The following is a 25,919-nucleotide window of genomic DNA, read 5'->3' as shown; positions in this document are numbered from 1 at the left end:
GGAGACGTCGTGGTTTGGGTTTAGGTTTGGAGCTGCGGGTGCAGAATGTTTGGGAAACTTTTCTTTCCGCTGTTTCTCGTCCTGCTTTCCCACCATGAGGCAGCTGACGCTCAGAAGAAGAAAGAGGTAACGTGTCTTTAGTCAGACTCACACAGGACAGACGAGGAAGTCTTCCTCACTGTTTTAACACATTTATGCTGTGACCGTGTCAGTCTCTATGCTAAGCTAACACCGACCAGAAACTAGCTAGCCCGTGGTTTGTGCAGAGCAGGAAGTAAATGAGTTGGCTTTGAATCTACTTTCACACACAGACGCAGTTGACTCTAAACCACAGTAATGTTTGTACACACATTCAGGTGAAACAGTGGCTCTTGGGCTGTTCACGGTAGTTCACTTGAACGCAGAGCAGACAGCACTAAAGCACACAGAACTAAAGCACACAGAGAACGACCACTTCAGGGGCGAGAACACATAATACCCGAGACTGACCCCTCTTACATGGTTTTAAGTTAGTGTCACATATTCTTTTCTTCGTTGGTGTTTTATGGCAGATATTGCACATTGTGAAAAAATGCATTCACGATATCTTGATGAAGTCTGATTATTTTCTTCATCGTGAAAGTGGATGTGGTATCTTGGACTTATTTAAGGACCTCCTAAGTGCAACGGGAAGTTTACACTTAAGGGGGGAGGAATGTGGTGGTATTGGACCTGTGATGACCTTTGAGTTTATCCTTAAAGGATTAGTACCTTTGATGAGTCCATGCTATGATAGTATATTGCTAGGCAACCTTATGCCAAGGGAAGTTAAAGTGATCTTATAACTGCTTGTAACTCAACAACAGTGGAAAATGATAACTTGCCAACATACAGTCCTAGGGATTCAGGACCTCATGATTTACAACGACATTGTGTACAATTCTTGTTTTTAATTTATAAATGTACATTAGAAATTGTTTCAGTCCAAGATGTCCCTTCAGATAATGCTGATATAATTTCTGAACTTTCTGTGTTGGATTTTGTGACAGAATGAGTGTCCTGCTTTTCTGCATGCTTAAACAACATGAGCTAGTACATTAACCTCATATTATATATTTGCAAATACAGCTCCTCTGCACATAATGTGCCTTTGTTCTTTACATGAGCTGGAGATGACAGCAGCTGTCTCTGTTTGTGTAGACCCTGCTGTCAGAGAAGGTGACCCAGATGATGGAGTGGGCCTCGAAGCGCTCCGTCATCAGGATGAATGGAGATAAGTTTCGGCGCTTTGTCAAGGCTCCTCCTAGAAATTACTCAGTTGTCATCATGTTTACAGCTCTACAGCCACAGAGGCAGTGTGGTGTGTGCAGGTAAGAATAGGAACATTTATGAAGATCCTCACTCTTCCAGACTGCAGTTATCTAAAAGTCATTGAGTGTTTAGCAGCTGGACTTGCAGTTTTCTCGATTTTGTCCCTTGATCTGAAATCTTAATATCCATTTACTACTGATTCAATGACTTTTAGATGACAAATGGAAGCAATGTGACAGGCAGTTGCTGTTTTCTATCCAAAGGGAAAATTAAATGTATCTCTTCTTTCAGACAAGCTGATGAGGAGTTCCAGGTGCTGGCTAATTCCTGGCGTTATTCCTCTGCCTTTACCAATAAAGTCTTCTTTGCATGTGTTGATTTTGATGAAGGATCGGACGTCTTCCAGATGGTGAGACAACCTATGTTTTTTTTGTCGTTGTTTTTTAAATTGTACATCAGGAGACATTGTGGGTTGTCATCTAACCATTGATGGGTTAATCCCTGCTCCTCCAATTTGTAAACTGAAGTGGACATCACCCTGAACCCTGAATTACCTGCAGTGTGTTAGAATAAGTATTACGAAGGTATTGTACTAAGCACTTTGAGTGATCATCAAGACTAGACAGTTAATAATTAATCCATTCAGCTAGAATTGCTGTGGTATGGAAAGTTTTTTAACCAGGTAATAAACGTGGCAATGTATCGGTAACTAGTTTATATAGAGTATTTAATGTTAAGTATATAGATGCTAAAGCTGACATGATAAATTAAACCAAATGCTTTTATGCCTATGAGTATAAGTACGTAACAATATAACGTTGAACATGTATAACAGTGATTGCCTCCACAGCTTCATTTTAACCAAACCCCATCAATACAACAGATTAAAGGTTTTGACTGTTTGTGTTGCAGCTGAATATGAATTCTGCGCCAACCTTCCTTCACTTCCCACCCAAAGGCAAACCTCGTAAATCTGATACGTATGAGCTGCAGGTCAGAGGATTTTCTGCTGAGCAGGTTGCTAGATGGGTCGCAGACAGGACTGACGTTCAGGTAAGTGTAAAACATATACCTAATTTATGAGTTAACCACTATAGTTTTAATATGATTAAGTTAAGATGAAAATAAACCCCTAAATATCCTTTCTAAACTGAACCACTCAGTAAAACAGTAAAATAATCAGAGCCTCTGATGAGCGTCAGTCATTTTTATCTTTGTTTCAGATCCGTGTGATTCGTCCTCCCAACTACGCCGGGCCTCTCCTGTTGGGCTTCCTCCTGGCTGTGATTGGAGGACTGGCATATCTACGAAGACACAATTTGGAGTTTCTGTTTAACAAGAACGTGTGGGCCTTCTCAGCATTGGTAATAACAGCCAACAACTCAACTCAACTCAACTTTATTTATAGAGCGCTTTAGGCAGCTAAAGCTGGTACAAAGTGCTTAACAGTACAATAAATAAAACATGGCACATAAAACATAGGAGACAAAATAAAAACAATAAAACCATAAATAAAAACAATAAAACTATACATACACATACATATACAACAAACACACATCCACCAATCGCCCCACACACACGCCTACATACATATGATCAATAGGATTCATCAAGCGGACTCTGTGGATAACAAATTAGAGGAGTGTTCAAATACTTGTTGCAGTAAAGAACAAGATGGACACATCCTCTCGGGTTTGAACGTTGGGTTTTTACCACAGTGTAAATGCAAAACATGCAAATTAACAGTCAACATGTGTCTCAAAATAGATGGCATTCTCCAACTTGTTGATGATGAATACAATTTTCTGCTCTCTGATCCAATCAGAGCACTCAGACAGAATCGTGACCTAACGGCAAAGATCTAAAATGTACTTTCTTTATCGCCTACCACTTTATCCTCCACATGATAGTCGGACAGGTAGACGGTCCATCGTAGGGCAAACAACCATTCACTATCGCAGTATAGAGCGTCCAATTAACCTCTGCATGTTCTTGGACTGTGGGAGGAAACCCACGCACACGGGAGAATAGGGCTGGGGGATATATATCGCAAATGTAATTGAAATTTACGACGATAATCGACGTCATTTTGCCCATATCAATAACGATAATTTAAAAAAAAAAGAAAATAAAAGTATTTTTTGGCTGTGTGTGTATGTAGGCAGGCTACCGGCATGTTCATGTCCCTTTAAGACACTCGGCTGTGTACAGCCCGATTTAAACCCTACAATTACAACAATAACAGAGCCGCTGAGATCTGCATATGTTGCTAATGGCGATACGATTCCTGGTATTTAAAAGATGCGTTCACGGCCGCAGGTTTTTACATCTTCACACAATACGACGTGCTATAACATACCACACGAACACGACGAGGGAGAAAAAAACCCACAAATGCTTGATCAAGGGCTCAGGCAGTGAGTCTCTACATTCAGTACACAAATAAATCACTGCATTTGATACATATCAGACCTAAAATTAATTATGCAAATTAGGCGATGACGCCATCTATCGTCTTCGAACTTATCGTTCATTTATCGTTATCGAGGTGAGCTGCTCAATATATTGTGATATTGATTTGAGATATTGAAGGAAATGCCACTGTGTGCCCCTGTTTGTGCACCAAAAAACTCTGTATTAGAGAGAATTAGAAGTATTAGAAGTCTCCCCTCCCATTTCTAAAGTCACAAATTCAAATGTTTCTCTGTCCTCTAGTGCTTTGTCTTGATCATGACTTCAGGCCAGATGTGGAACCACATCAGAGGACCGCCATATGCACACAAAAATCCCAGCACTGGACAAGTTGTAAGTCAGAAACACTCTATTTTGAATATATTGACATTCACAAACTTCTCTGTGAATTTGATTTAACTGCAAACTGTTTCATCTTTTCAGAGTTATATCCATGGCAGCAGTCAAGCCCAGTTTGTGGCTGAGACGCACATTGTCCTACTCTTCAGTATCCTTTCACTGAATGCATTCTCACTCTCACACAGCCTAGGTGGAGTGGATTAGAACCTGAGAGTCTGGTTAGATGAGATTTCACTAATCCATAAGCAAATTGTGCCTTATTGCTCCAACTTTACAATGACCTAAAGATAGCATCAGGTAAAAATCCATATATAGTGGTCATTGTCAGTGTTTTTGTAATATCCTCAGATTAGTCTGGACATAAATACAGGTTCTTACCAGACAGACACATACCACATTCCTTCAAAGTGACTCCTGGTGTCTTGTAGCTGTCTGTACAACTGTAGAGGTACTGGTTTGAATTCTGACCAGAGTGATGCATGCATCATCACATACGCTGTTTTTGGGACCTTGACTTTGTTGTTAGATGCTGCTGTGACCATGGGAATTGTGCTGCTTTGTGAGGCTGCTACGTCTGATGTCGACATTGGAAAGAGGAAAAGTACGTACATACACAGATTGTTCCTTCCTGACCCAACTGTTAAGCATACACTCAAAGAAGTCTGAATCTTAACTGCTTACATAAAAATTTCATCAGACTTCCCAGACAGGCTTCAGTAGATAGTCAAATTTCCCCCTTCCCATTTCAGATTCCCTCTATATATTTGTATTTTTCAGAATATGAAAAAATATAGATAATAAAGTGGGAAGATACAACGGTTCAGTAGCGTGTGGGCAAAATGAGCTTAGAAATTATAACACAATACTCTACAAAGCTATTCATGGTGATATTTTACAGAATTTCAAAGGAAAAGTGCACATTTTGATGTGGAATTATGTAAACTTCACAATAAAAACGCATTTATGATACAAAATAAAAATCAAAACCACTAATAAATCAAAAATTAAGTAAATCGTGGTATCCGCGGGGTCTTAAAAAGTCTTAAATCCAATAATTTGAATTCAAGGCCTTAAAATGTCTTAAAATCTCCCAAAAGGTCTTAAATAAAATTTTGAAAGGTCTTAAAAATCTATGAACATTACTTTTATTTAAAACATGCATGAACTTCAGTCTCACTTTAAAATGTTTCTATTTTTGAGGCTGCGACAACATAACTACAACGTCTGCCACCTGTGCTCCCCGGTGAGAATTTACCGAGCACCACTAGCTTGTGTGCTGTGCGCGCCGCAGTGTGTTACAGCTTAGCATAGCATAGCAGCACAGAATAGCGAAAGCCCACAGCTAAGCTGAATTGCTTGCATAAGATGGGTAAGTGCAAGTTCAATTTGTGGCTTTAAATTCCCTTAATGTCTTTTGTACTTTTTTGCCAAATGGGTCTTAAATTGTATTCATTATGGTCTTAAAAAGTCTTAAAAAGTCTTAAATTTGACTTGTTGAAACCTGCAGAGACCCTGTAAATATAATAATTGGGTCGCCCAATCAAAACACTAAACATATTCTGTCACCGTGCTGGCAGCTGTGTCTCAGCCACACTGAGAAGAGGTCAGGGGCCATGTTTTCATTATAACATGTAATCAATTGGGGACCACTTTAACAATTCTGGCATTTGGCATTGGCCTTTTCACAGCAGCCATTTTAGCATATTTTAGCACGAAAAGTAAAGGTGACACTGATCACATTAACAAAAACTGTTCCGCTCATATACATCAGGAGAGTGAGAGAACTTTCCTCTTGTCAAAATGTTTGCTGTTACTGATGTAGAAATGAATCGTGACCATGTGTATGTGTGTTTCAGTTATGTGTGTAGCAGGTATTGGTCTGGTGGTGCTTTTCTTCAGCTGGTTGTTGTCCATTTTCAGAGCAAAATACCATGGATATCCATACAGGTAGAGAGAGCTCATGTTATCCGCTGTGATTGTCTGACTCTGTGTCTTGTTTCCTATTGACTCAAATTCTTGTCGTCTCTGTGTTTGCAGCTTCCTGATGACTTAGAGCAGACCGCTTGCATAAAGAAAGTTCTGTCCACAACCATGGGGCCGTCCGTGGCAACAAGGCCACATTACTGTTTTGCTAAGCCATGATTTGTCTTCTTACCTGTCGAGTCAAATCTGTGTCTCAACACACACACACACACACACACACACACAGTGCCTTTACAACAGAATCCTCATCACGAGAGTGTGTCCTAAAATCATCTTAGGCAAGAAAAATCAATTCCTCCAAGCGTTTAATTTGTAATAATTAGTACATAATTTCCAGTGTGTATCAAACTTTTTTTTTAAACTTTTTTTTTAGCTTTGTATGTTTGTGTGCACGAGTTTGTTTTTGTATTTGTTACCTATTCAGGACCTTTTCTGGTAGAAACACTGACCTCGTCAAAACCAGTAGTCCTCATGTAGACCAAAACCTGATCCTAACATGGCAGAATCTCATCTCTGAGGAACTGGTTGAGTTTAGGGCTAAGATTTGAATTGTGGTTATGTTAAGGTGAGGGTTTGGCATTAATTGGTTATGGTTAAGGTTAGCGATAAGCCCTTGGGTAGGTTGTCCAAATGGATGGAATTCGATGCAAGTCTTAAAATGGATGAAAATACAAGAATGTGGATGTGTGGTGGTCAAATTATAATGTACCTTCACCATCTCCTGCTTCTTCATTAGCCACTTGCAAAGCCTGGTGCTTATGAAACAGATACAGTGGTTTCAAATATCAAAAAATTTCTCAGTTTGACCATAGGCTCTTTTGTGTGTCCTCCCCTTGTGTGTGTGTGTGTGTGTGTGTGTTTGGGTGGGTTTACTTTCCCACTGTCCTTTAAGTTCAGGTTTAAACATACACTTATTGGCCTAAATAAAAGAAAAACATTAGGATGTAAAATCCTGCAGTGTAATAGTGACCGAAAATGCGATCCGTCTTTATTTTGGTCCCCAACGATTTTTGTCTCAATGCTATTCTCTTTCCCTCCAGGACAGTGATTTTTCTGGAAAATAACATGAAGGAACTGCGCTCCGATGCATGTTTTTCACAATTATGACACAGCACAATAGTATTTAGGAGCGGCACCTGTGATCCTACCATAATCTCACCACTGCTGCATCTTTAAAAACGGTTATCAAATAATAATCCAGCTAGAAGGGTCTTTAGCTGGAGGCTGTAAATGTACTGCAGGTGTGAATGTGTTCGTCTCTATATGTCGTCTCTGTGATGGGCTGGCGACCTGTCCTGGGTGAACCTTCCTGGAAAGATACAGATAATGGATGGATGTATAAAGCATTAGTAGAGATGTTAATGTTTTATATCACCATCCCTACCTCCCCCATTTACTTGCCAAATGAGAAATTATTAGTAAATGTTGATTGAAAGAAAATGGTGTTTTCTAAATCCCCTCTACCATAATTAATATGTGTTTATCAATGAACTTGGCAGTGTGTTTGTTGATTGTCGGATGTTTGGTACATTATACCTTTGTTCTTCCCATCATTGGATCTGCGGAGAGCAGGTGATATGTTTTTGTTTTTTTTCTTTAGTCCCTTTTAAAAAGAATGGTCTTATCGACCGAGTGGGACTGATGAGTCCTTTATGAGGAGTGTATGCTTCTTATGGAGTGAAACATTTTAAGTGCTTTAAATGTTTGTCCTTATCAGTTTGTACCAGGAGAAAATATTTGAGTATTTCTGAAATTAAAGTGCCTTAACTGCCCTTCATTGTTGAATTATTGTTCTTCAGAAGGCCAGTGTCTACACACAAAGTGTCCCTCAAATCAATGAGCAGTTTCTCCACAGTGTAATTATTGTAAAAATATAATATTTGTTGGCTCATCAGGAGGCTTTGTGCTCAGGAACAGGAAAGAACCTGAGGAAAACACCCGAGCGCCATGAATTCCTTTAGACCATTTAGTACAAGATGAAAAACTGGACTAACAAGTTTCAGTTTCCAGTTTGGAACCTGATCTGTGTTTGAGTTGGAGGACGATTTTTCCAAAAAAATATCAATGAATTAACATGTATAAATATGCTTTTTATATTGTTGTACATAACCTGAAGGAATAGATAGGGTGGTGGACCAAGTATTCTGGGTATAAAGGCTGGTGGGCGCATTATCTCCACTAGGTGGCAGTACTACTATTTCATAGTGTGGGTATAAACCTCAGAGAAGAAGTTAAAAGACGCCGCCTCGTCAGTGACGTATACGGAAGTACGTGTGTGTGTGACGAGTGTAATGTTGTACACAATGTAAACAGGAGATTGTCACGGTGTCAGTCAGCCACAGACTGACAGATATGGAGAGTCCGGAGTTAAGTTTTACTCTGGTCTACATTGTTTTCTGTCTCTGCTTCGTGTTCACGCCCAACGAGTTCCGTTCCGCCGGTCTGACTATCCAGAACCTGTTCTCGTCCTGGCTCGGCAGCGAGGATGTGGCCTTCATCCAGTACCACGTCCGCAGGACCAGCGTCACCGTGCTGGTCCACTCTGCACTGCCGCTAGGTAACTACAGCAACAGGCATTGTTCTCCATGTACACAGAAGAGGTGGACACCAGGGGGACCTCAGGGGGACACCAGGAGGTCCTCCAGTCCTGAGGAGGACACTCTGTTCCTGTCCTCTGTCCTCACTACTTATCAGCAGCTAACACTTTCTACTATCACTGAACAAGATTAGTTTTTCTTCTCTAGCTCTCTCTCTTTAGCACTCTATCACTTGTTAACCAACTCAGGGGAAGAATTCTTATATTACACATGTGTATTTAACCATTGAAGCTAAATGAATACAACAGGAATATCCCAGATATATGTATAACATTTACTGAGGCTAAGGGTCATTCAAAGTGGCAAAAAGTATCCCCATGAATGCTGATTTTTGTTCTTTTAGGACATTGGTTCTCAAAGTGGCCCGCAGAAACATTTCTCACGGCCCGCAATGAATTACAGTTGATAGTTTTAATCCAGGAGGTACTAAGCTTGTTAAATGTTTATTGGACATTACTGGATACAGACCAATAAGTGTAAACAAAAATACTGGGTATTTACCTGGTTTCTATATGGTGAATTTTAGTGTATTATTGGGCTATAAACTGCTAATAAGCAGGTAGCTACAGCCCCCAATTACTAGCTATTTACCCAGGAAATATATGGTAACAGAAATGTGTTGGTGTCTTGGTATTAACCTGTAATTAGAAGGTAAGAACAATGGCCAAAATACTGGGTAATTACCCAGTAAATTATAAAGCGTTATTATATTAATGCTTAAATTACACTATATTAACGCTTATATTACTTAACGCTAAACTGTAGAACTGCAATCTGGTCATCTTTCTGTTTTTTTTCCTTTTTTTTTCTTTGGGTTCCTAAATTGGCCCTCAGGTATCAAAACTTTGAGAACCCCTGTTTTAGGACACACATACCAAAGGTGAATGAACAATCTTCATGCCAAAAGATCAATTGCAATGTTTTGGTCTAATAGGCCAAGTTTTACATTTTGGGTCGGGCAAATGTTGACAGCCTTTCCTTTGGAGAGAGTGATGTTTATAAGGAAGGGAAAGCTGGATATGATTGAAAAGTTATGGGGATCGTTTGATGTGTTTTCAAAAAAAATATAGATCTAATAATTGACAAGGAGGAGGAATTGGCAGTTACTGATGTAAACCCTACAACAAGGTTAAAATGAGGTTAAACACAATTATATCTGGCCCTTATATCTGTTTTGTGGCTGAGGTTTGTTTGTGTTTTGTTATGTTAATTTTTGTTTTGCTTTGTGTTCTTTTATTATAGTTGGACCACACTTTGCACTAGGTCTGCAACGATAAATCATCGGTTTGAGTGTCATTAAAACAAGCTTTCACAGCCATCTACTTTATAAATTTGCATTGGTGCAGCTGGTTTACTCTTCGGGCTTCAGGAACTATGAAGTGTTGGTGTAGAGTAGCATGATGTGATTATGATGGGCTCCTTGAATGCTGTTGTTGATATGTGACATGGTGTTGTTCTTCTCTGCAGGTTACTACCTGGGCATGTGTGTTGCTGTTCCAGAGAAAAACCTAGGCTACATCTACCAGGTCAGTCCGTCTGTCTCATACTGGACACATGCAACTGTTCTGTTGAGAGAATAGTCAAAGTAAAATGGAGAGCTTAAACTGAGGCCTCAACATGGAACAACTCTGGAATTATGGAGTTAAACCTTTGTTATTGTGTTTTTATTTACTTTAAACTGTGTGCTCTTAACCTTTCAAACGCTCTTGTCTCTTATCTCAGCTGTGTGATTGTGATTCGTTGATCAGGTCAGTGACAATTGGAGAGCCTTCCTCCTCTTCTCCATCTGCCTCCAGTTGGCCAGCTGGACACTCGTCATCTACTGGTCCCGCCGTCACTGGCACAACCACCCAATTAGCCGCAGCCTGCAGGCCCACGTACGGCCTCCTCACCCCAGCTGGGGCGCTGTGGCAGCGAGTATCAACACCGAGTTCAGACGGATTGATAAGTTTGCGACTGGAGCGCCAGGAGCCCGCGTTATTGTGACGGACAGCTGGGTGTTAAAGGTGAGTCTACAGGCCATGTCTGAACAAAGGCTAAGAAGTTGCTAAAATATGTGTGCACACTGAAACATTGTTTTTAAGCTTACAGTTTATAACAACAGTGCAGTTCGCTCACTCGTTCTGTAGGAATTGATCAACATTTCCCACATGAAGATTGTGAACACTTACAGATAAAAGGAATAACATTGATTACACATGTCAAAATGTGGGTTAAGACCTGAGCTGCTTAGACACAGCAAGACAAGCAGTTCAATAGTGGAAAAGTCTGCATTTTCTCAGATGGGGCTCCGAAAGAATGCTCCGTTTTTGCTAATGTAAATAGCCACTGTTCACCTAGTTATGATTAAACTTCTTAATTCTTCTTCACAAAACATCTCCAGTTCAGTCAGGTTTGATGGTTTCTGAGCATGGACAGCCCGTTTTAAAACACACCACAAATGTTCAATAATATTCAGGTCTGGGGACTGAGATGGCCATTCCAGAACGTATTTGTTCCTCTTCATGAATGCCTTAGTAGATTTTAAGCAGTGGTTAGCATACCGACTCAAGCGACTCTGTGGCGGGTGCAGAGAAAAGGCTTTTTCTGCATTACTCTTCCATACAGCATCTCCTTGTGAAAAGCGCGCTGAATAGTTGAACATCACAGTGAACCTATCTGCAGCAAGATGATGTTGTAGGTGCCCAAACGTTTGTATACCACTGTAGACATATAGATAGATATGTATACAAATACGTTTACGTCTTTTTCTGTCTCCAGGCTACCACCTATCACGTGCACATGGCCTTACAGGATGACTGTCATGTGACAGTGACAGAGTCCAGGCAGCACCACATGAGTCCAGACACGGCATCCCCTGCTCAGATTTTGACAATGAGAGTGGCCAGCATCAACCCCGCCATCAGACCCTTTGACATTAGGTGTGTTTTTCAAATCTGCAAGTCCAGCACTGGTTTTGGGTAAGTTCTCCTACAAACCAAATCACCTTTTTTTTTTTCACCGTTTCTAGGCTAAATTCTACAGAGTATGCAGATCTCAGGGAGAAACTCCATGCTCCCATCAGGAACTCTGCTAATGTAGTGATCCACCAAACAATCAGTGAACTTTTCTTAGAAACCTTCAGAGCACATGTGGACCTCAATCAGCCGTACACACTCCCCACTGAACAGGTAAACCACTGGTTGTGAAGTTTCTGTGCTAAGAATTGCATCCTGGTGACTGATGAATGTTCTCTCTTTCCATACACAGGAGATAGAGCCATGTATCGGCTGTATGCAGGTTCCAGCAAACACAAAGCTGGTCAGACTCTGCCACACAGAAGGTTTGTGCTCTTAAAAGGTAAACTTAAATGAGAGTTTATTCGCAGAAATTGAATATACTACCTGTAAGAATATATTTTTTAAGTGTAGTCAGTGGCCGGCAGTCTGACGATGTCACGCATACTTTTGTTTTCTTTCTGGTGTCACCAAAAGTACTAGGTACCAGGTACTTTTGCTAATGCAAATGCAAAATATCCGCACCGTGCAGAGGCGAGGCGTGCCGCACTCATGGAAAAGGGGCTTTGTTCTCGCAACACTAATGAAGTCTCTCAACTCCACACGACTATACAACTCCACATGTTCAAAGCTCATGTTGCCCAGTGACATGCCCGCACTGCACACAGGAAGTGATTTGTTTTATGTCAAGACAGAAGGAGGCAACCACAATATTGCGCTAATAAAGCAACAAAAAAAACGTCCATTAAAAGTTTGAGAAGTTAATATTTACTGCTCAAAAAACCTATTATCTTCAGATAAAACTTAAAGCTCACATAGAGTGGTCCTGTTGCACATATATGTTAGTTATGGAGCTCTACTTACATATATTAACTTTTTTTTATGGTCAAAAACCTCCTAGTTGCTGTAAACGAGCCGATAGAAGTCTCTCTTTTCTGACGCTGTTCGTCAGTCGCGATGTTTCAGAGTGAACTCTCACCCCAGCGAGATCTCTGAAATTACAATAAACATATCGTTCTCAGCAATGGCTGAACTGTTTGTTTCGAAACTCTAGGGCTTCATAAACAAGGTAATGACGCAGATACACACTTAAACAACAGTGTTAATAGGAACTTCTGTTCTAGGTCCGCTTTAAACGTTAATGGGTCAAGAATAGGGGGGGGGGGGGCATCTCCAAAGAGTACTCGCATGCAAAGGCTAGAGTGGCTACCAACACCGAGGCTCAATATTAAGTCACAGGGGAAGGAGTGTGAGGCAACAATATATTTACTTAGATAATGTGTTTGCTGATATTTTTGTAGAGTCCTAACAAGAATAGCTCTGTAAATCTATGAGTGAGTGTGTGTGTGTGTTAGCTAACATCACCATGTGACCCATGTGTGTTCCAGAAGCTTTTAACGTGTCCGACTGCCAGGAGTGTTTCTGCAGACCCATGTGGTGTCTCTCCTGTCTGGGCCGATGGTTCGCCAGCCGCCAAGACCAGCAGAGGCCGGAGACGTGGTTGTCCAGCACAGTCCCCTGTCCCACCTGTAGGGCCAAATTCTGTATACTGGATGTCTGTGTGGTTCGCTGACAGAGACACACCTGCAGATCCAAACTGACATTTTATGTCTTAATGTTATGCATAAGCATAATTGACTCTGTATTTTCACTTCATTCTCTTTGTATGAATTTCCAGTCACACTTAACATGTGAACGTGTCCACCAGTCCGTTAAAGAAGTAGCTGAACGTGCAGGGAAATGAAGGGAAAATCTGGTGATGAGTTTGTGCTTTGTAAGAAAACACAGGCAATTTAGTTCTGGATTAAATGCTGCATGGTAAGAGGAAGCAAATGGACTCAACGCCAACTTTTCTCGTCATCTACGCTTGAGCAGGAAGTCTGATATGGTGCATCTACATGTAAAAGAAGCAGCAGCTTTTGTGATGATGATGCATATTAAAATATGTGGTGACTGGTAAATGGCTAAAGCTATTGATTTGCTGTTGTAATATGATGCTATTCTGATGAGAATCCATCCATCTCTTACATGTGTCAGACAGTCAAAATTTATTTGAATTATTAATTTAACACTACTGTTTTTTGTTTCCTTCAGAAATAATGCTGCGTCTATAGTTGTTATTTCTTTATTGACTGCAAAAAACAACTTATCCACCTATAATATTGTTTAAAAAAAGTGATTATTCACACGAAAACACATTCATTTTCATTTTTTATTACATTTTATGTTCAGTACATTTGTTACCAGACACCCACTCTAATCAACTGAATGCTGTAAGTGTTAAATAAGACCTTCACCTCTCAAAGTGAAATCTTTAAGGCCGTTCTTTGCTTCAACATGAGCCATGTATTTACAACAACAGGAAACAGTCACATTATTTACCCAGACTGAAAGGCAAAGCAGGTTTTAGATGGTGCATCTCTCCACAAGCCTGTGGGAACACATGAGTAAACCCAAATTGTGCTTAACTTGCACAGATTAAAAGGGCCTATGTAAGAAATTCATTATAAGTCATGTAGTAGAGAGAATAGGGATGTTAATGTTAAGTTAAAATACCACCTTCACTGTTATTCATGGTGCGGCCAGTATATTTAAAATGCTACATTTTCTTCTTCTTTTATTGTTTATGTTTGTTTATTGTTTGACTATGTTGCGCCACCTACTGCCATCCATCCAATATTGCAGCTCATAGCACCTTAACAGCCAGGTTGCCAGAAGAGTCTCCTCAGTGAGCTGCAGCTGCTGTGCCTCACATGTCCAACCCTAAAAAGCCTCAGTACCCCTCTCAAAAACATTTGAACTGGAGGTTAAAAAAAACAAGGGCCTGCAGTGGAGATGCAGACAAGACACTGAAGACAAGACATAATAGAGTGAATCATTTTCTCCCAGATAACAAAGCTACAGCCAGAGTGAGTCAAAGTCATGGACGGGCAATTGATTTTCGTGGGGGGGGGGGCAAATTATGGCAAAACTGCTTTTTTATGAACTACCTTTAATAAAACAACACAGTAAGAAGTCAGTCATACTGGACATCAGTATGCGTAATGAGTCGAGAGAGTAATAAAACGAAATAAAATAAATCTGAGTAAAGTCTTTTCACACGTTTTCACTCACAGTTGTTGGTAATCCTTGTGACACGGCGTTTTTCATTGCAGTAGCACAGTGTGCACAGCGTGCAGTCACCACTGAATGCAGTCAACATGTTGCACAATATCCATTTGCATCATCTGGAGGAAGTTCACTTTCTCTGAGCCGGTTCGGCTGCAACTGTCGCCCCGACCCCTGGCAAGTGCAGGCAGAGGAGCATCATTTAGAACAGGTACTGATCGTAGCAGTGGCTTCATCACTGGGAGCAGATGTTTCTGACCTTCCAGGAAGTCTAATGACGTGAAAAACCTTCTCACCAAAAACTTAGTTGAAGTAGTTGAAACGCGAGGCAATTGGTATAAATCCATAGCTCGTTGTACACAAAACTATCAGTAAACACACAGGTGTTCCCTCTTAATTTCATCAAGATGCATTCACTGACTTCCAGGAAATCTCAGTGACAATACAATCTTCAACCATAAACTCTATTTCTTCAATTACCTTAGTAAGTGTTTCAAAAACCATGGCAACCACACTTAACTATGTTAGGAGTTGGAATTGCATGCTGAAGGTCACTGTGGTACATGAATCCCCTTTTTTGGCTAAGTTAAAGTCTGAGTGAAACATTATGTCCTAAGACGTCCTGGCTCCATACAATAAAAGTAGAGAAAATGTGAGATTGATGAAGGAAAAGCTACTTGAAAGATCTGTTATTTACCTGCAGGTCACACCTGTGCGTCAGTGCTCTGGGTGTTTGGGACTTTAGTGAATTTAGTGAGACTATGAAGTTCTGTTTGAACATCATTTTGGCACTTAAAGGTTCACAGTTCAATCAAGAACCGAGACGCACACTAATACTTCTTGAAGTAACATACAACAGCATCAAAATCATACAATTAAAATCAAAACATTTAGTGTAGAAAGTGTAGCTGCATGTAAACACAGTCCTCATGTCTAATATTATTGAGAGAAGAATACTCAGATTATGGTTAAGTCCACACGTCTGCACTGAAGTTTCCCATGTACAAGTCTACAGTTAGTTATCGTCATTATCACTCGGCTCCAGTTCCATCCACGCGTGGCCACGTTTTTTGTTGCTGTTAATCTGTGTTAGATTTGGTCCATCATACATAATCTTTTTTATGTTACTTGTTACTGTGTTGAGTATTGAGCATTGTTGTTCTCCATGGAAACATGTCTTCACGCTCACATCAGCGTTGTTTGTTCGTCCCTGTGCAGCAGATGAGCTGAGCCTGAGGCTGACGGTGTGATGAAGGACTGATGCGGCTGCGTCCATAAGTAAGAGCAGAAGACTCCGCCGAATTCAGAGGGACGGCCTCACACGTCCTCTGGCATCCTCCCAACCTGTCCACAAAATGAGAAAGCGCTTTAAAATAAACATGGTAAGTCATTAAAGTTCACTTTCACCACACATAGTTCTTCACTTGTACATAAATGTACAAATTAAAACAAGCCCCCCCCCCCCCCCCCCCAAATTAAATTCAGCATAGGGCCCCATAAAGGTTTGGGCCAGCCCTGGGTAAACATGCTATCCTGAGTACACAGACACACTGATAGGTTACACACATATGTAAATGTCCCATAAGCAATATAAGGTTATGTACACGTTGAATTTGTACTACACGGAATGTACACATACATGGGATGGATGGACAGTGAGAAAGTGGGCCCCAAAAAGCCCCCCCCCCCCCTCATATGTACTCATATACAAATGCACAGCAGTACAAAGCAGTGGTGTTTGCTAGTCTTTGAAATTCTGCAAGAACAAAAACAAAACAACTATTGAAAAATGATCTATATCAGAGGTCTCAAACTGGCAGCCCAGGGGCCACATACGGACCCCAAATCGATTACATGCGACCCCCCAACTCAAATACATTTGCATATATGGAAATAAACAAACTTAAAGGTGCCATATGTAAGAATGTGGCCAAAAACGGTTACTGCATTCAAATTCAAAATACCGAGGTCTTTAAGGTTTCGTTTTTCTGACGTAACTGGCAACCCGTGGTTGCTCGGCAGCTGAGACTCTACTGACTGCAGTGATTGGTAGACGGCAGTAGGTGGCGCCACATGCCAAAACATGATTTCAAAACATAAACATTATTTGCAGTCTGCTAAATATTTTTTTTAATGCAAATATTTTGTCTGTACTGTTGTTGTTGTTGTTGAGTTCAGTTTGTTATATGAACATTATTCCTGAGTCTCAGTGACATATTAGGAGGATTTTATGGCCAGTTGCTTTAGATTTATTACATAATGCACCTTTAAGCATCTCTTTCACTGGAGTTGAACCAGCAGCCTTTTCATTAGTGGACGACCTGCCTAACAGTATCTCCTGAGCCATGGCTGCCCTGCTGAGCTCAGTCACTAACTGGAAGAAGATGACTTCCCTGTCAGAGATTATGGGAACACATACAGCATCCATGTTTATTTAACTTGCTTGATCTTTGAGTCGATATAGTTCTTTGAGCACGAGTGCATCAAGTGCAGATGAAACTCGTCTCCGGCTCAGTAAGAATTCACATGGTTCCTTGAGATAGAGTCCACCTCTGAAGTCTCTCCTGCTGCTCGTGTGACTGGAGACATCAGTGCAAAATCACAATGACGCAAAAAAAATGTGTTTTTCCTCCAAACTGCGAGCACAGACTCAGTGGCTCTGAGAACATAAAAAAAAAGCATTTCATTCTTGCCAGAACCCCCCCGCACGCACACACACACACACACACACACACACACACACACACACACACACGCACACGGCCCCTCTCTCTGTCTTTCCACCAGCTGCTGCTGTCTGACAGCCTGATGATGACTGTGTTTTTTCCCCTCCTTGTTTCAAAGTATGTTGGAGCAGATGGCCTGGAAAGGCAGAGTGGGGGAATGTTGGAGAGGCTGCTGGGGAATGTGCCAAGTGCGAGTGTGTGTGTGTGTGTGTGTGTGTGTGTTCGGTGTGTGTGTGTGTGTGTGTGTTCTCAAAGTCCCAGACACCAGATGTTTAGAGTGGAGGGGAAGTGGAGCTGGCGCCATGAAGGGCAGAGGGCAGGGAGAAGGCACGCGAACTGAAACCACACACACACACACACGCACACACGCGCGCGCACACACACGCACACACACACAGAAACAGCCAAAGCAAAGGAAAAGCCCTCAGTAAAGTTTACATATAAAAGAGCAACACATGAGTGCATGAGTGTGAAGCTGGATGACCATGTTTGTGAAAAAGAGGACTTCACAGGGCATTTCTCTGAATTTTAACTCTAAAGACAAAAAAGAGAGATGTCAAAGTGTCATAATATTCATTAAAGTGTGATTGTATCAGATATTGACACACTTTCAGGCCTCAGTTGTTTACACATACAGTTTAATCGAGCTGAGGTCAACAACTTGCCGAGTCCAAGTCAGCATGCGGAGGTGAAAATCAATTTATTTGCCGTCTGACTCTAACTAGTGCGTATTGAACTGGTCAGAAAAACAAAGATGGATGGTGAGATGGATGGTGCTGCGGTTCTCTTTGTTTCGTATTTTTGTTTTCTGGGGACTTTGGTGCAAGAGAGTGAGTGTGTTAGGGTCATTTACTAAGACATTGTAGACTCAAACAGATGCAGTGTGTCTTCTTAAGTGGCTAAAATCACGTTTTCCTCCTGTCCCTGTGAGCAGAGATATTATCAATGAGAGCAAATGTGCAGCTTCCACCCAGCACATATGACAGCATGCTCTTCTAACTCCAGCCGTTAACCTACGTATTCAATGTTTAGATTAGATACAGTGTTTAGATTCACGTCACAGTGGCCAGGTGTTTGTGCAGCTGTGTATAAATCATTCAAGTGGAATGTGGTCAGAGACAGTGACTCACAAAAGCAGGAAATGCCAAACAACCCTGGTGAAGTACCTTTTATGAGCACCTGAGGATCTCCTTATTGATGCACTGCCCTATGTTTCTGTCATTATCTGTGTTGTTGTTGTTGTTGTTTACTCATGAGCCTCTTTGTTGTCATGCTGGTCCCCACTCTCTTCTTGGTTATTATTGTATGAATGTGCTCTCTCTGTCTCTGAAATGCCATTTTCCAGCCAGCAAAACTCAAAATGTCTGAGGCAAATGATTGCCTGTAAACTACTGGACTGTGTTTAATACGACACATGTGCAGAGGCAGAGGAGAGAAGCCTCTGTTGACTTCACAATGAACAAAACACACGGACGAAACTCATGGTGTTTGTCCTGAAAACTCAACGTCAACATGACTGAACTGAACATTAGACCAAAGAGTACTCACTAGTCTTTCCTACTTCACTGCTACATTATTACAAGAGTACTCAGTAGTATTTCCTACATTATTACAAGAGTACTCAATAGTCTTTACTACTTCACTGCTACATTATTACAAGAGTACTCAATAGTATTTCCTACATTATTACAATAGTACTCAGTAGTCATTGCTACATTATTACACGAGTACTCACCAGTCTTTTCTATATTATTACAAGAGTACTCACTGGTATTTACTACATTATTACAAGAGTAGTTAGTAGTATTTTCTACATTATTACAAGAGTAGTCGGTAGTATTTTCTACATTATTACAAGAGTAGTCAGTTGTATTCCCTACATTATTACAAGAGTACTCAGTAGTATTTCCTATACTATTACAAGAGTACTCAGTAATATTTCCTACATTATTACAAGAGTACTCAGTAGTATTTCCTACATTATTACAATAGTACTCACTAGTCGTTGCTACATTATTACAAGAGTACTCAGTAGTATTTCCTACATTATTACAAGAGTACTCAATAGTCTTTACTACTTCACTGCTACATTATTACAAGAGTACTCAATAGTATTTCCTACATTATTACAATAGTACTCACTAGTATTTACTACATTATTACACGAGTAGTTAGTAGTCTTTTCTATATTATTACAAGAGTACTCACTGGTATTTACTACATTATTACAAGAGTAGTTAGTAGTATTTTCTACATTATTACAAGAGTAGTCGGTAGTATTTTCTACATTATTACAAGAGTAGTCAGTTGTATTCCCTACATTATTACAAGAGTACTCAGTAGTATTTCCTATACTATTACAAGAGTACTCAGTAATATTTCCTACATTATTACAAGAGTACTCAGTAGTATTTCCTACATTATTACAATAGTACTCACTAGTCGTTGCTACATTATTACAAGAGTACTCAGTAGTCATTGCTACATTATTGCAAGAGTAGTAATTTGTGTATCCTACATTATTACAAGAATACTCAGTAGTATTTCCTAAATTATTACAATAGTACTCAGTAGTATTTCCTACATTATTACAATAGTACTCAATAGTCATTGCTACATTATTACAAGAGTACTTAGTAGTATTTTCTACATTATTACAAGAGTGCTCAGTAGTATTTTCTAGATTATTACAAGAGTACTTAGTAGTATTTTCTACATTATTACAAGAGTGCTCAGTAGTATTTTCTAGATTATTACAAGAGTACTCAGTAGTCATTGCTACATTATTACAAGAATACTCACTAGTCATTCCTACATTATTACAAGAATACTCAGTAGTCATTGCCACATTATTACAAGTGTACTCAGTAGTATTTTCTACATTATTACAAGAGTAGTCATTGCTACATTATTACAAGAGTACCTAGTAGTCATTGCTACATTATTACAAGAGTACTCAGTAATCCTAACTACATTATTCCACAAGGGCGTAGTAGTTATGGCTACATTACATGTATTATTGTATTATTACAGGCGTACCCCTCACTATTCACTCCGTTATAAAATAAAGGTATTCCAAAAATATCACTCCATTATTATTCTAGTGCTCAGTAGATTCCTACAATGTCACATGAGTATTTATTTGTCAATCCTTGTCATATTTCCTACATTATTACAAGAGGAGTCAGTAGTCATTCCTATATTATTACGCTTGTAATCAGTAATCATTACTACATTATTACACAAGCACAAAATGGTCATTGCTACATTATAAGACACGTATTATTACAGTACTCCTCACTAATCCCTACATTATTAAATAAAAGTATTTGCTCTAGTACTCAGTAAAAACTCCTACAATATCACAAGTATTTTTTTTTACACAGTTCTCAGGAGTCATTACTACATCATTACTACAGTCATTACAACACAAGGTGTATTTGAGATCTCACCTTCCTCTTCTTGCTCCTGCCCTCGGCCTGCAGAGTCCTGGTACACTGTTCCACACACTGAGAGAAGCTCACACTGCCATGCTCTGCACTGTAGTCCAGCTCAGCCAACTGAGCCAGAGAGAGGATGTAGTTACAGGCGATACGTAATATAGCCAGTTTGGAAAGCTTCTGCCCATAGGAGTAACACGGTACCTGGATGGAAAACAATGGAGGTAAATAAGAAAGATTCTCTTTATGACTGATTTAAACAGTGTCCAATAATTAGAAGCATGAAGGAGGATAATGGACCACCACTACAGACTCATCTGCACAATTATTCAGTAGTATTGTTACAGATATGTCAGCACATGCACAGCGTTTATGTGAGGCTGACCTGCTTTCTCAGGGCTTCGAACGCAGCACTGATGGTGTGGACACGGGTCCTCTCCCTGGCGTTGGCCAGAAGTCTCCTGGTCTGCTGGACGGCTTTGACCTCCGGAAGACGCCCGGGTCCATCAGCGCTTGTTCCCGGCCTCTTCTGAGGAGAGTCCTGGAAGAGACAACAGGAGACGTCAGATGATGTTGGGCGGTACATGACTCCCCAAACCCTGCCTGGCACTAGATTTTATATAAATATTCAATTGCAATTATGTGTGTATAGGGCAGGACAATAAAAATGGTAAGATTTCAGTCGGCCATATTGAGATTTTGATTAAATTTCAAGTAATAGTTCAGCCCGAGATGACCTCTGCATAATCAACCTTTGGATCATGATGACTAAGCTAATGAAATTGACTCTTGTACAAATACATTTATTCTTGTTTTCCTCACTGGGCTAAAAAAATTATTTATTTATTAATGTCATATTATTTAAATTTTTTAAAAGTACAATATTTGCCCTCAGTCGGTTAGGAAATAAATCGTTTTTAGTCATTTCTGCAGCGACTTCATGAGGGAAACCAGGACACAAAGTTACACTTTGTCAGACTGGTCCCCAGTTCAGGATTCTACACATGAATATGCATGTTCTGTTGGTTTTATACGTCATCAGCTTGAATATGTTAAAGGTAGAGTCTGGGTTGCATGAGGCACTAATACATCACCATCGTGGAAAAACACTGGCCACTATAAGACTCTAATAAAAATCTATGCCTGCAGTTTTTGATACCTGAAGAACACGGTCGCTGTTATATCTTGCTGTTAGACGGCCTTATCTGACTGTTCTGTTTTGTAAACTCACTCCTCAAACCAAAGTCCAGAGAGAAAATCAGCGAGTTGTTGATCCACTGCTGACTGTACACTTAGATGGAAACTATTTTGATGAGATCAGCTCATCTGATGCATCTGTTATTCTCTTAATTACAGCGCTAAAGAGTCTTCTACACAAAGATTGAGACCGGAGTGAAAACAATGAAAAGTGAGCTCTTGACAATCTGACAACACGTTTTACTAAGATCTACTCAGATCTCCTGTATTTCATCACGACTGTACTAGATCCTCGTCATAATTCTCGTCATGATTCTTTTTCATACCACTCCCCATATTCACCTGAGGTGACAGCGCCTGGAACTCCAAGTGGTCCTGACACTGGGAGGTGAGGGACATTCTGGGGACAGACAGAGATGCAGCCTGTCCTGACAGAGAAGGCTCCATGGAGAAGGACTGGTGGCTGGGTGACAGGCTGTGGCTGCTGCTGCTGCTGGTGGATGTTGACAGAGGGAAAGTGGACCGAATGCCCAGTTTGAGTCTGTTGGACAGAGGCTGGGAGATGGCTGTGGGCCAGTGGGAGATCTCTGGGCCGGAGAATGGCGGAGCAGCTAGCTGGGACAGTTTGGAAGTGATGGCTGGCACGTTTATACCAATTCTCATGTCTATGGCGCCACTCTGAGCTGGAGCCATGCTGCCTTCTGACAGCCCAGACAGGATTCCTGCGGCACTGGCTGTTGACTCCTGTGACATCATCAGCTGTCTCTGCAAGGGAACCAACCTGCCGATACCACAAGCCTCATCTACTGGATCGTCATCCGACATGTCTGCTTGATAGTTTTTCATCCGGTTCGACTCAGAGCTGCTGAAAAGCTTTTTGGGCTCGCGGGACTTCCTCTTGAACTTCTTGTTAGTGCCTGGCACAGACATCAGCACTGGCTCTTTGTTCAGCGATCCATTCCATGTATTGCTCAGCTGGTGGGGGTTCTTCATTTTCCAACAATTAGTGTGACTAACCAGCCCACGTTAAATGTAATCCAACAACAAAATCTAATTTCAGCTGAAGTGAAACCAAGCTCTGACCAAATGTTTTTCAAAATCCCTCACTTCATAAGAGTGTCATCTTTCTACAGGTTCACCTGCTGTAGGTTTCACCGGCAACATCACAGTGAAGTAAACAAAACAGTGGCTCTGTTTTGGTCCCAGACTGTGCCAAATGTTGCCGTTTAATAGGTGCACAATCTTAATCGGTTATGTCCTATCTTAACTGAGTGAAGACTCTTCCTTCCAGCCAGATACTCAGCTGCCAACTGTGAAACACAAGCCGCTCAGCTGCACTGACAGAGGCCGCACACCAGCAGGTTTACTGTGGCTCCACTCTGTCTGCATAGCAGCATCCTGAATAATCCACATTAGTACACAAAGCTGTGTAACATCTGCTATTCCACACGAGTCGTCCCACTGAAAGCTTTTCCCTCAGCTGTTAAAAGTGTCTTTCTGTGTGTGTGAGCAGCTCTGGCCTGCGCCTCAGACTCAGGGTTACAGTGGAGCTGTCTGAGCGTGGCTCCAGTCAGTCTGCATAGCAGCACTGTGAATAACCCACACTGACACACACACACACACACACACACACACACACACACACACACACACACAGGGAGAGAGAGAGAGAGAACAGACTGGCTGCAGTGCAACTACAGCTGCTGCAGGACTAAATAATGGGAACAGTACATGAACAGGATGGCAGCTCTTCAGGATCAAAATGACTTTTTACACACACACTCTGACACTCAGCTGCAGGGAAAACATCATCATCATCATCATCACAGTGTCAACATGTTTCACACTGACACACTTCAGCTGAGTTAAACCACACTAAAACTCAGTGAAAAGTCACAATAATTCCCAGCAGCAGCAGCAGGAGGAGGAGGAGGAGAGTCAGGCTTCTGTGATCTCCAGCTTCGATACCGGTGCATCCCTCAGTGAAGAAAGACGCAACAGGTCTGGTGCTGTGCGTGTTCGCTCCAGAAGAGTCAGAGAAAAGTAATCGTCCAACTTGCGTTCGTCCCGCAGCAGAAGCGCAGACAGCGGTGGATCCAGGTCCGCTGCTGTGTTTCTGTGTCTGTGAGTGAGTGAGTGAGGAGAGAGCAGCAGCAGCAGCTCGGTGGTTCCCCTCTGCTCTGACTCTGACTCTGCTGCTGGCGTCTGACTGGCTGGAGGACACGCACGGCACGCGCGCGCGCACGTGCTTCTGTAGTTGTGAGGACACTTGCACATTTTTTTTGCAGTCCCAAGTTTCTGATCCTGAAGTTAAAGGTCCAATATGCAGCACTGGAGCTAATCCTGAACTTAAAGGTCCAATATGCAGCGCTCGAGCTAATCCTGAAGTTAAAGGTCCAATATGCAGCACCGGAGCTAATCCTGAAGTTAAAGGTCCAATATGCAGCACCGGAGCTAATCCTGAAGTTAAAGGTCCAATATACAGCCCTGGAGCTAATCCTGAAGTTAAAGGTCCAATATGCAGCACCGGAGCTAATCCTGAAGTTAAAGGTCCAATATGCAGCACCGGAGCTAATCCTGAAGTTAAAGGTCCAATATACAGCACCGGAGCTAATCCTGAAGTTAAAGGTCCAATATACAGTGCTGGAGCTAATCCTGAAGTTAAAGGTCCAATATACAGCACCGGAGCTAATCCTGAAGTTAAAGGTCCAATATGCAGCACTGGAGCTAATCCTGAACTTAAAGGTCCAATATGCAGCGCTCGAGCTAATCCTGAAGTTAAAGGTCCAATATACAACACTGGAGCTCCACCAGTTGAGAACGAACGTCAGAACAAAACAAAACAAATTAAAAACAAAACTAAACTAAATTCTCAATTTTTACTCGGAAACTTCGCATATTCCAAAGTCAGGATTGCGGCTACTTTTACTGTTGTACAGTTTAACCATAGCAGGGTATCCGCAGGGTCTTAAAAAGTCTTAGATCCAATAATTTGAATTTAAGGCCTTAAAATGTCTTAAATTCTCCTAAAATCTCATAAAAGGTCTTAAATAAAATTTTGAAAGGTCTTAAAAATCTATTAACATTACTTTCTTTCGTCTTTTGTACTTTTTTGCCAGTACGGATTTGAAATGGGTCTTAAATTGTATTCATTGTGGTCTTAAAAAAGTCTTAAAAAGTCTTCAATTTGACATGGACATGGTGCTATGCTGCTTGCAGTGTTAGGGTAGTTACTCAAAAAAAGTAGTTACTAGTTACTTCTGTAAATTGTAATGAGATTACTTTACTCATTACTGGATTTGAAAAGTAACTTCACTACTTATTACTTTACTTTCCCGTTTCTTAATTTACCGTGTAGATATATGGACAAACATCACTTAGCCTGACCACATAGTGTTTATTGTATAATGTATACATAATGGCATGTAAAACCATATGATCCAATGCAGACTGGATAATTTCTCTATGCGCAGTTTTATCCCCACATCCATATGACACATACATAATGATCTTTATGACGAGGATTGAGTACCGTCGTGATTAAATACAGGAGATCAGAGTAGATCTTAATAAGATTCTCAAGAGCTCACTTTTCATTGTTTTCACACTGGAATCAATCTTTGTGTAGAAGACGCTTCTGCTCAAAGAGAGAGAGAAGAGAGTCCTGGCATGCATTGTTACTCACTGGTTTCACTAACAATGGCCATTTCTAGTGAACATTCGGAATTTCCGAGGTCTTTGGATTTTTGACAGTGTCACAACAGGTTG

At 40.9% G+C, this 25,919-nt stretch overlaps 3 protein-coding genes across 4 annotated transcripts; 2 read left to right on the top strand and 1 right to left on the bottom strand.

Moving 5' to 3' along the window:
* On the top strand, positions 1 to 7,810 carry LOC310941248 (dolichyl-diphosphooligosaccharide--protein glycosyltransferase subunit MAGT1-like). Its single transcript, XM_083906382.1, has 10 exons — positions 1 to 126; positions 1,180 to 1,349; positions 1,582 to 1,699; positions 2,203 to 2,343; positions 2,514 to 2,654; positions 4,009 to 4,098; positions 4,189 to 4,252; positions 4,631 to 4,705; positions 5,961 to 6,051; positions 6,142 to 7,810. The coding sequence occupies exons 1-10, from the start codon at positions 46 to 48 to the stop codon at positions 6,155 to 6,157; spliced, it is 987 nt and encodes a 328-aa protein (XP_083762508.1). The 5' UTR covers positions 1 to 45; the 3' UTR covers positions 6,158 to 7,810.
* A 553-nt stretch (positions 7,811 to 8,363) lies between these two features.
* Positions 8,364 to 13,590, top strand: tmem129 (transmembrane protein 129, E3 ubiquitin protein ligase). 2 transcript variants are annotated; one of them, XM_083905511.1, is made up of 7 exons: positions 8,364 to 8,644; positions 10,152 to 10,210; positions 10,433 to 10,690; positions 11,445 to 11,605; positions 11,695 to 11,854; positions 11,934 to 12,006; positions 13,069 to 13,590. In XM_083905511.1, the coding sequence occupies exons 1-7, from the start codon at positions 8,440 to 8,442 to the stop codon at positions 13,251 to 13,253; spliced, it is 1,101 nt and encodes a 366-aa protein (XP_083761637.1). In that variant the 5' UTR covers positions 8,364 to 8,439; the 3' UTR covers positions 13,254 to 13,590. The 2 variants fall into 2 exon arrangements, with proteins under 2 accessions (XP_083761637.1, XP_083761638.1); XM_083905512.1 differs by having other exon boundaries at positions 11,934 to 12,023; positions 13,069 to 13,155.
* A 322-nt stretch (positions 13,591 to 13,912) lies between these two features.
* Positions 13,913 to 24,244, bottom strand: atoh8 (atonal bHLH transcription factor 8). The gene is made up of 4 exons (XM_083906235.1): positions 22,494 to 24,244; positions 21,340 to 21,495; positions 20,967 to 21,158; positions 13,913 to 16,132 (listed from the first exon to the last, which is right to left on the bottom strand). The coding sequence occupies exons 1-4, from the start codon at positions 23,142 to 23,144 to the stop codon at positions 16,106 to 16,108; spliced, it is 1,026 nt and encodes a 341-aa protein (XP_083762361.1). The 5' UTR covers positions 23,145 to 24,244; the 3' UTR covers positions 13,913 to 16,105.
* Between the last annotated feature and the right edge of the window lie 1,675 nt (positions 24,245 to 25,919).

The sequence above is a fragment of the Microchirus variegatus genome (genome assembly GCF_963457635.1).
Source record: "Microchirus variegatus genome assembly, chromosome: 19".
NCBI classification, from domain to species: Eukaryota; Metazoa; Chordata; class Actinopteri; order Pleuronectiformes; family Soleidae; genus Microchirus; species Microchirus variegatus.
The sequence above is the reverse complement of the archived record's forward strand: the minus strand, read 5'-3'. Positions and strand labels throughout refer to the sequence as shown.